Source organism: Gracilinanus agilis, unplaced genomic scaffold (assembly GCF_016433145.1).
Source record: "Gracilinanus agilis isolate LMUSP501 unplaced genomic scaffold, AgileGrace unplaced_scaffold317, whole genome shotgun sequence".
Taxonomy (NCBI): domain Eukaryota; kingdom Metazoa; phylum Chordata; class Mammalia; order Didelphimorphia; family Didelphidae; genus Gracilinanus; species Gracilinanus agilis.
In genome coordinates, this window is record NW_025364356.1 from 1 (window position 1) to 11,217 (window position 11,217).

General features: G+C 35.1%; 1 protein-coding gene across 1 annotated transcript; it reads left to right on the forward strand.

The window, feature by feature from the left end:
• Window positions 1-419: 419 nt before the first annotated feature.
• On the forward strand, window positions 420-5,137 carry LOC123254756 (placenta-specific protein 1-like; the record flags this gene model as incomplete). The annotated part of the gene is made up of 4 exons (XM_044683692.1): window positions 420-498; window positions 2,519-2,697; window positions 3,895-4,001; window positions 5,030-5,137. Coding segments are annotated over exons 1-4 (464 nt in total), but the record flags the coding sequence as incomplete, so codon positions are not given.
• Between the last annotated feature and the right edge of the window lie 6,080 nt (window positions 5,138-11,217).

Consider the following 11,217-nt stretch of genomic DNA (forward strand, 5'->3'; position numbering starts at 1 on the left):
GAGATAAAGTGAATATGATTAGTTTTCAGCATTTATGGGAAGGGTCAGAATACAATATCTCTGATATTTTCCTTCTGATGAATTCCAGTGTTTTCCATCCTCCCCATTCACTTAGCAGACAGGGCACAGAGAACAGAAGTACACATTGTGCCTGTAATTTATGTTTTCCTATCTGTGACCCCAGACTAGGAGTGTGAAGACCCCAGGAAACCTTTCCAAATCAAGCTTCTTTTCTGCAGACATTTCCAAAGAGCAGATATTTCAAATTAGGTCCTTAAACTCTGAACTCTGGAGGTAAGAGAGAGAGAGAGATCATTGGCGACACCTGAGTGGGGCAATCAAGTATAAAATGCCCACGACTTGAAAGTCCCTTTTACTACTTCTCATTTTGTGTTGAGGTCAGCAGCCTTGCTCTGGGATTTATCAGAATGAAAAGCCTTTTGGGGATAGCAGTGATTTGCCTTTTAGTTTGCCTGACATGGGCTGATGATAATACAGGTAAATGAGTGAATTTTACATCTGTGCATTTGTCTCTTAATTTTTTTTTGTTAAACTCTTATCAGGTGTTCTGCAAGTAACATAATAGCCTGATGTTGTTTTTTTTAGTATTCTCCTGTACTCAAGCTATTCTCCTCTTATTTTTTATTCACTGGAAAGAGTGTTATTTGGAAAGTCAGATGGAGGATGTCTTTTACTATTCTTCTTCATCAAGATTCTTTATGTGAGCTGTTACCTTCCTGGATCATTCCTTGACCCTCTACAGCCCACCTTGTCCCTTAGAGAAGCAAGTGCTTCTCAAAGCTTCATATATTACCTCACAGGGGCTGAATTCCCTGTTTTTTATTTCCAGGCCTTTCCTCTCATTCAAGGACAAGTTCCTTGTTTCCATTTGTTGGCTGTAACAAGTTGCTTTTTACCCTTTCTATAACCTCTCCAAAATCAGTCCATTAATGTTTCTGATTCTCCTCTCATCAATAATGAGTCTCTTTCCTGAACTCACCAGCTTTTTCACTAATCTCATCACTCATCTTTGAAATGTTGGATTCCTACTACTACTAGTCCTATCTATCTGATGTCTAATCAGTCAATGAAGGTCATTAATGCAGAGATTTTTATTTCCTTTACTTAACCATTGCCTACTGCCTAGTCTGTGTTTAATATCATATTTAACCAAGAGTTCTTTTAGTATTTTTTAACTCCTCTGTCATCTTTCTCTTTCCCCATCTTCAAATTTATCCTATTCATAGAAACAGTGTTTTATCACTCAAGTCTCCAGCCTCAAAATGTTAGGCATATCCTAATTGCCCACTAGTGATGTTTAATCTCTTTACTTTGGTATTTTCTATCCTTCTGTCCTAGATCCAAATATACATTTTTTACCTTTCGCTGTTTTGTAAATAAGTTATCTTGGCTTCATCAAGGCTATATACTTGCTAAATTCAATATGAATATAATTTTGATTCTAAAATATGACTGTATTGTCTATCTTCCAACCTGACTTTGACCCCTGTTAAAATAGGAAATTTTGATCTTGTAAACTTCTTTCCTCACCTGTGCCCAGTGAAGATCTATGCATTATTATTTAAATAGTGGACAGCTGAGTGGAATATATCTTCGTGTAGAAGTATAAAAAGAACAGTAGGGGAAGATAGGAGAGAAGCAGCCCAGGTAGAAAGAGTGTCAGTTCTGATCCAACTATGTTATTTTCCCACCATTTCCCTACAGTTTTGTCATCCTGCTACAAATATTTAGTAGTAATGTGAACCTGGACTTGAATTACTTTACCTCCCTGAAACTTGTTTCCTATAGCAAAATGGGAATAATTTAAGAAGGGGGAAGCTGGGTGGCTGAGTGGATTGAGAGCCAGATCTAGAGATGGGATGACCCAGGTTCAAATCTAGCCTCAGATACTTCCTAGCTGTGTGACCCTGGGAAAATCACTTAATGCCCATTGACTAATTCTTACTACTCTTCTGCCTTGGAAGCAATACACAGTATTGATTCTAAGATGGAAGGTAAGGATTTTAAAAAAATTCCATCATAAAATAAATATCTTTTGATTTCTAAACAACCTCTTCCCCCCATTGAATCATCCTTAATAACAACATATCCCGGGAGGGGCACAGTTCTGTGTTATACACCCAAGTCCTAATTTCATACTTTCGAAAGGGAAGGAATCTTACCTTCTTCATTCTTTGGGTCTAAGTATGATTGGGAAAATGGACATGATGATAACACCTACTTTTCTGAGTTCTTAGGACTAAGTGAGGTCATGTAGGTGAAACAGAGTATAAACTTTTTCGTACTATTTAAATGAAACCTGATAGCATCATTTCTTTGAGCCAGTCTTTGGTTGCCCTTTGCTTGCCTCTGCAAAGTGCTACTACATTGTCATTAGTCTCTCCTTGGAGCCATTGGTTAGAAGAAATCAGTGAGTGGCAAAGTGCTAAATGAATGTTTATTGACTTACTGGGTTTCAATAAATGCTTCATCCAATTAGTTTTTGGTCTTTCCTCAGTGTCTGTGTCCTGTCACCTTGGAGTCTTGCGGGTTACTGTACATAAATATTTGTTTAATGATGGCGTATTGGTGAAGCTCGAAGAACTGACGCTTGGTAATGGTTGTCCAGTTAACAATGAGAGATGGGATGTATATATATTTCAGTATCCTGTGACACAGTGTGGGATTCAAACTGAGGTAAAAGTTGGTCATAAGAGCCAATTCTCTGTTAATCCTTTCCATGCCTAACTGATTCCCATAATATAGTAAAGTAGAAATCAAACAGAATTTCCTGCTAGGAGAGAAGGCAATTAAAGCCTGAGGGCAAGTCTGGGAAACATATGATGTACAAATCTTCTGCCATTTACTGAATAACTCTGTGACCATAAGTATATGAGTTTCTTTAGCATGCCAAACTGACTTAGTTCTAAAACTCAGCTGAGGAGATTGCTTTGGGGCTGGGATACTGAGCTTGGTAGCATAATGGAGCAAATGGGATAGATGGATGATGTCTTAATAAAATCAAAACTATTTGGCATGAAAGAGGGTGAAAGGATAAAAGTCAAGGGAAGTTTCAAATCTGTATGTTCCAAAAGAAGATAATACTGAGAACAGGGGAGAAGGATGACTTCCTGGGAAAGCTAAGTGTTCTATTTTGGAATGTGGAATTGGATAGGATATGAATGTAAATATGAGAAAAAGACAATTTGGGATGGGTATAGAGTTTAGGAGGAGGAATAAGAACTGGAAAATTAGACATTAGAACCAGTTATAGTAAGAAGATTGAACTCATGTGAGCTGTTATGATGAGGGCGATGTGAGGAAAATGAGACTCAGTCTTGGATTATAATCATATAAGCATGATCTTTCAAAGTAGACTGAGGTAAAATAGCTGGATAGGAGGAGAAAAGACACAAGGGCAGACCCATGAAATTCCAAGAAAGAAACCCTATTTCATCATCTGCTTCAAGTACTAAAGAGTGATCAGGAAGAATTAAGAAGGGAGTTTGTTTGGTAACTAATACATCATTAGCAACTCTGTGGGAAAGCAGTTGTGGGTGAGTGGTAAGATAGAAGCCAGTTTTCAAGGTGTTGAGAAGTGAAGAGGAAAAAAAATGAGAAAAATCAGTTTTATAGCCAGTGAAATGGGTGAGAGTCAAATATAGAATATGTATAAGAGGATATTCAAATGAAATGAAGGCTTTTTAAGGATAAAGGAATTCTAGCTTGTTTGTCAAATAGACTAGGAAATCATAGAGTAAGGATGAACATAAATTATGGAGAAAGAAGGGGTATTGTACACAAGGAAAATATGGGAGGTGATGGGGTTGAAGGCACAAAAAAAATAGCATTTTGCAATCTTTTCATCTAAATGGTTTCTCTGTTTTTTTTTAGGTTCATGAAGAAGAATTGGTTTATAAAACCTTTCTTTTTTATAACCCAATAAATCACCCTTATGGTCGTCCACATTCATATATGTCTGTTTCCTGTGTAGTACCCAGGTAAGAATTATTCCTGTGAGTCTCTGTTAATGTTCACCTTAATGTCAAACTTGTCTCCTCACACTACTAAAAGTCATCTTGATCAATTATTTCTCTCTCCTCTTGCTGATGTTTTGCCATTAATTATTGATAGTAGTTCTGACATTGAAAAGGCAAAATGATAACCCAGAGAAGTGCTTGAATTGGAGGCAGAAATGGGCAGATCTAGGGAAGAAAAAGCTATTTCATTAGCTGCATGATAGAGTAATTTTCTTGTTCCTCATTATCCCTGTAAAATGAAGAGGTTCTTTTTAGCAAGCATTTATTAAATCCCTATTTGCATGGTGCTCTTGCTAACTACTAGAGATCAAAAAAGCTTCCCCAAAGATCCCCTATATTCTAGTTCAGAAAGATTTCTAGGGCTCTTTTTTGTTTTAAAAAACTGAAGATTTCAGACTTTCTATTTGACAATGGCAAGAGTGATGGTCTGATATTCAGTATCCAACTTCAGTATCCATGAGGACAGATTTTAGAGTGAGAAAACTAGAAGTCTAAAGGAAGGGCTGAATTATTCTGAGTAATAATAGAACTTTTCCCGATATGCACTAACTCCTTGAAGTTTAAAGCCCTTTCAATCTTAACTCTTCACTGAGTTTTCTAGTCATTGTTATACATTATTTCCCAATCAGGTAGAACAGAAATTCTGTCTTGTCTTCCCACTGTATCCCATTTTCTGTGACATGACAGGACTATACTCCTTCCTCAATTATGTTCTTTCAATGCTTTAATTTCCTTCAAAACTCTGTTCAGTCATCACTATCTATAAGATATTCTAACTCATCACAAAACAATAACTCTTCTCTATTTCAAATGAGCATTTCAATGTGTGTGGTAAAAACAAAAACAAAAAACCAAAAATAAACATGCTTGATATCAGAAATGATTACATCTTTCTCTTAGTTTTTACTCCCAGAACATCATATATATGGTAACTTAATGTATTTTCCTAGGTTGATCATAAACTTGTGTTACTCATTTTCTATCTCTAGCTTAAGCTTACAAAAGCCAAGTCTTGTTCCTGGCATAGGACCTCAGAAAAATGATGAAATTAATTTCATCGGAATGCAGCCTGTTGCCTCCTATAAAAGTCCAGGACTGTAAAATTTCCAGTGGCACAAAAACTCTTCTAAACAAGAGACTGAATGTTGGTAAGGACACATGATATCTACCATTTAAGGAGACTAGACAACTGACTTGTGATAAAAGGCTCTGTAGCTTTAGGCATTTCACCTCAATGAACTTGCCTAGCCAGTTAAGGGATGGGAGTGGCAAGGGGCAGAATATCATACTGATTAAAGGGTTGGCTTTGAAGGTAGGGAGACATAGGTTCAAGTCTCATCTTTGAAGTTTGTTGGCTATGTAATCCTGGGCAAATCATTTATTTACATTCCCAGAGCTCTGGACAGCTTCCTCCACATATTGGAGAAGTATTAATTTATATTGGTTATAGTTTTCTTATTTAGAAATTCCCTATGGTAATAGAATCACTGGCTATATCCCCAACTCTAAGAGAAGAGAGAAATATATACAGATATAGAGGATGTTATATAGAATGGTTGTATTCCCTAGAACAGTGGTCAGCGATGTATGGTTCTCAAGCCGTATCTGGCTCCTCTGAAGGCCAGATATGGCTCTTTCTGCAGGAGCTATGAAGTGAATTTTTTTCAGGTGCTGTTACAGGAGCACACACTTTTACAGGAGTGTGCACTGTGAGCAATGTACAGCTCCCTCAATTACATTTTTAAAAACGTGGCATTTATGGCTCTCAGGGCCAAAAAGGTTGCTGACCCCTGCCTTAGAAGAAGTGATAAGGAGAAAGAAAGGTTAAAACTATGATGGACATAGAGTTCAGGATGGTGAGGAGAAGTTTTCTTCCTCTAATGGGAATGAGATGGAGTAAATATCCCATTCTCTGTCTTACTAAGCCAGCCAATAGTAGGATCTATTTTCTAATCTCTTTTGTTCCCATAGGAATTGGTTCTCTTTCTCCATCTTGACTCTGAGCTCTGAATTCTGATGCCTATTTTTGCCATGGAGATATTGTATCATCTGCATCCTGAGATATTACCAAGGAAGCAGCCACAGAACAGCCAATGCCAGACAAGTGTATGAGCCTCACAATTCTGGTTCAAAACTTTGGGAAGTTGGCATTAAGCTTGCCTTGGTGAGCTTCTCAATGTGTCTTAAACATTCTCTTTTAAAAAATTAACCTTACCAACATTGCCCTCATTTTATGATGTCTGTACACAAGGGGGCTATATATATTTTAAATATTGATTTTTTTAGAGTATATATATATGTGTTAAACATTGGAATGTATGCATAATATATATATATGCATATATATTAGATCATGTGTATATATCATCTCTAATTTATTGCTAATTTAATAAAATTGTATTTCTCATCTCTAATTTGTGACTAACTTATTCCAATGATCACAGAAATATTTATGATAAAAATTTGGGCTGTTGATATTTTGGGTCCCTTGAAAAGAAAACAAAGTTTAACTTTCCTAGCACTTAACTCACAGGTTAAAAAAAACCATAGCATCTATCCTGTTTTTAGTGAGATGTGGATGGAGCAGGTATCAATGAGAGCAACTCTAGGGAATCTTTACTTTTTCTGCTTAGCAAAGCCTAAAACTATCTGCCTATGGAAGTCTTGAGAATCATATGACATCTGGTTAATCATAGTTAATCAAAGGCTTAACTCTATCTCTATTCTTTATCTTGTGGCCCTTTAGCAAATGAATTGTTTTCTTCTCTACCCCTCCTTTTCAGCCTTAAACTACAAGGAAAATGATGAGGTTTATATAAGGAATATTGTCACTGATGTACCGAAAGGGTATCTTCCCCATAGAGCAATTTTTGTTTATCTTTAGAAAAAGTGAATTAAGCTGTTTAATTTTGGTTTTGTTAGCTCTATTCTCTTTGGGAAAAGTGCCTGCCTCTGCCAGATATAGGAATGCAATTTGAAAATGCTAGGGAATGTAAAAGGGCTCTCTGAGGTTCCACAGAATTCATGGGATTCCATCATCTGTGCATTTCCATTAGTTCTTAACATGAAATCACATAGATTCTGTGTATAGCTTTTTCTCTCTTGGCTTTAGTTCTAATTTTTTTCCTCTAATGCACTTTTGCCTCCTCAGCATGACAGATGGGGATAAACTAGAGAGGGAAGGACACAACATATGTGTTCTGTTTTGTGGGTCCTTTTTGGGGAAGCTTGAGGCCTAGAAAAGCTGAGCTTGTATCTAGTCTATAATCCTAGATGCAGTTGGTCAGTGGACTTGATCTGGTTTTCTTTAGAGGATGGAAGCTTTTCTTTGTGTTGATGAGAGCTGCTGTGTAGCCACATGCTTTTCTTAGATGATGGGTTGGATTTCCTCAAAGGGATAGTGAATCTGAAATTTAAGCAGTTCCTTTATTGAACATGCCACTGATTAGCTTCATTAAATGAAGCTATTGTACTTGTTACTCCTTTTCTATTTTGGAGATGCTATTCTACTGTTCAGATTCTTCGTTTGTTTCTCATGACCTAAATGAAGTTCAAATTCCTTCCTTCCCCTGGCAGTAGGGCCTTTCAACATTAGGCTGATAGCCTTCTTTTTCTTTCTCTTCCTGCTATTTTTCAAGTGCTTTCTGGTCTAGTCACTAGGAAGAGTGCATTCCCTCTGAACTTTCCCACTCATAACCCTTTGTTCACCATGTATCCTTTCAATTTAAGCATATTTCAAGTGTCTTGTATGGACCATGTTTTATGGTGATGATAAAATAATAGATCACTATCTCAAGTGGCTTTCATTTAGATGGGTTGGAGGTGACATATTTAGATGATGTAATTGAATGGAGAGGGCATTAAGTATTTTTTGCTTTTTTATAATTTACACAAATAAAAGCCATCTGGCAATTAAGAGATGGTGAAAGGAAATGAATAGGTAAATATCCAGGACAGAAATCCAAACTGTAGGCACATAAGTATAGTCCATCTCAGTAATAATTAAGATTGATATAAGGTCACAGGGTGTTCATAGACTTAGGAATTTTTGGTTATGCTTTGATGATCTTAAAAGAATAAAGGAACAGAGAGGAATATCAGTATATTAAAGAATAAAAGGAGCAGTCATTGCTGTTGAAATCAATGAGTTGAGCATGTATTTAAAAAAATCCCTAAATACTCAACAAATTAAAATTACCATTTAAGACTCAATGTAGGACCTAACTCTGTTTCCAAATTTCCTCTAATCCATGTTGTGAAAAATCAAAGAACAGATTAATCAAACTTAAATTTATTAAGAAATAAAAGTAGATTAAGGAATTATCAGCTAATTATATTTTTCAAAAGGAGAAAACCAAATGATCAACATGAAAATGAAAAAAAAATGGAGAAACAAAAAATTATATAATATTATTTGCCAAATTATATGGCAACGAAACCAACAATTGATATGAAATGAACAATGTTAACTATGAAATAACCAGAAAAAGAAATAGAAATAGATAATTTAGTCCAATTTCACAAAATAATATATTCAAGAAGTCATTATTGAAATCCAATTAAAGCAGTGTTATTACAGAGACCTTATGGACTGAAAATGAAATCATACAAAATCTTCAAAGCAAAATAAATTTTACATGGCCAAGGCCACTTGAAAAACTAAAGGAAGAAAGGATTTTTAGTCAGTTGCCAAATGTCTTCTTTGGTGCAAGTCTGGCTTTGACACCCAAATCAAGGAGAAATAAAAAAAAGAATGTATACACCAGCATCCTAATTGAATATCAAAACAACCAATTTAAATATTAGTAAAGAGATAAAATATTAAGATGATTAGATCCTATGACCAGAGTTGATTGATACCAAGAAATCAGAATAGGTTTAATATTGGGAAAGTATTACAGTTCTGTGCCATAAGGACAAGAATCATGTCATTATACAGAAAAAAAAACTTAAGATTCATTCCCATTTTATGTAAAAATAGAACATAGGAATAAAAGAATCTTTCTTTAATTTGTTAGCTATGATCTATGTAGAACCAAAAGCAGCATCATACATAATAGGGACAAAAAAGAAGCCTTTCCAGTAATATAAGACAAAATAGACAAAAATGTCTATTGTCTTTATTAGTATTTAAAATAGTGTGAGTATTTGTATTCCATAATTTTTCAGTTGTGTCCAATTCTTTGTGATCCTATTTGGTGTTTTCTTGGCAAAGATACTGGATCAATTTCCAATCATCTTCTCCAGCTTATTTCACAGATAAGGAAATTGAGGTGAACAAGATTTAGTGACTTGTTCAGGGTGACACGGTCAGGTCATTGAGCTAGTAAGTGTCTAAGGCCAGATTTGAACTCAGAAAAATGACTTTTACTGAATCTAGGCTTGGCACTTAAAAATCATTGTATCAACATTTATTTATATTCTGGTTATTTTTACAGACTTCAAAAATATGAAAAAATGCTAGTACTATTGTCTCAGTGATTTTTCCCCTGATTTTTTAACAGTGTGGTTGATTATTTAAAAAATGACCATTGTTTTATATAATAACAAGAAATAAAAAATTTCCTCAACAGTACTTCTGGCACTAGGATTTCTAGCCTTTCTTACTGCAGAGAAGAGAAAGTATAATCACTGTGCTAGCTGGCTGTCACTTTAGCAATGCCAAGTATAGTTAGAAATAGTAGTTTTAAAAATAAGATAAGGAAAAGAAAATGAGATGATAAGAAAGGGAAACACAATGCTTTTTGGCAGATGGCATATGGCTTATTTAGAAACCCCAATCCGGTAATTTTGAAAGAATAATGTCAGCAAGGTTATAGAATATAAACCAAATCAACATATCATTAGAATTCTAGTAATTGGCATACAAAGTATAGCAGGAAGAATAGATTAATTTCATTTAAAACATGTAAAGAATATAAAAGTCTTGACAGACTACACTAAGATCTGTATAGATACTGGATAAATAAAGCTACAAACAGTAATTAGGGAAATAATGACATCTAAAAGATTGGACAAATATCATTGTTGGATAGACTGAAGCAATACAACAGAAATGACAATGCTGCTTTATGTATTTAGCGACATACCATTATGAGTACCAAAGTAGAGATTGATATAGCTAGTAAAGTACAAAGAAAACTAAATTGGAAGAACCAAAGGTCAATAATCTCCAGGTAAAATAATATATATAAGAAGGAAGATGATCTACTAGTGGAACCAGATATTAAACTATATAGTACAAAGAAAAAAATCATTGGAACAACTTGATTCTCATTAAGAAATCCAGTTGACCAATGTAACAAATTTAGCACAGAAACAAATACATTAGTCTATTGTTTAGAATAGTATTCGTGAGGAATGAGATTTTAAAAACTGGTTAAGGAAGAATTAAATAATGCAATTCTAGTTAAAATTTTCCCTGAACTCCCAGAAAGAATAGGTTATTATTTTTAAATGTATTTATAATATTTTCCATGGTTACATAATTCATGATTTTCCAATCACTATTTCGTCCCCCATCCCTGAGTTAACAGGCAAATCCACTGGATTTTGCATGTATCATTGTTCAAAACCTATTTTCATGTTATTCATATTCACAGTAGAATGATCTTTTAACATAAAACCCTAATCACATACATATCGAAATACATGATTGATCATATGTTTTTCTTCTGCATTTCTACTCCCACATTTCTTTCTCTGGATGTGGATACCATTTTTTCTCTTAAGTCCCTTTGTATTGTAATAGATCATTGCATTGATGATAGTAGAGAAGTCCTTTATGTTAGATTGTACCACAGTGTATCCCTCTCTGTGTACAATATTCTCCTGGTTCTCTTCCTTTCACTCTGCATTCGTTCCTGGAAGTTATTCCAGTTTACATGGAATTCTTCTAGTTCGTTATTCATTTCAGCACAATAGTATTTCATTACCATCAGATACCACAAATTTGTTCAGCCATTCCCCAATCGATGGACACTTCCCCCACCCCCATTTTCCAGTTTTTTTGCCAACACAAAGAGTGAGGCTATGAATATTTTTGTACAAATATTTTTCCTCCTTATCTCTTTGGGGTACAAACCCTGCAGTGGTATGGCTGGATCGAAATGCAAGCATTCTTTTAAAGCCCTTTGTGCATAATTCCAAATTGCCCTCCAGAATGGTTGGAGAAGGA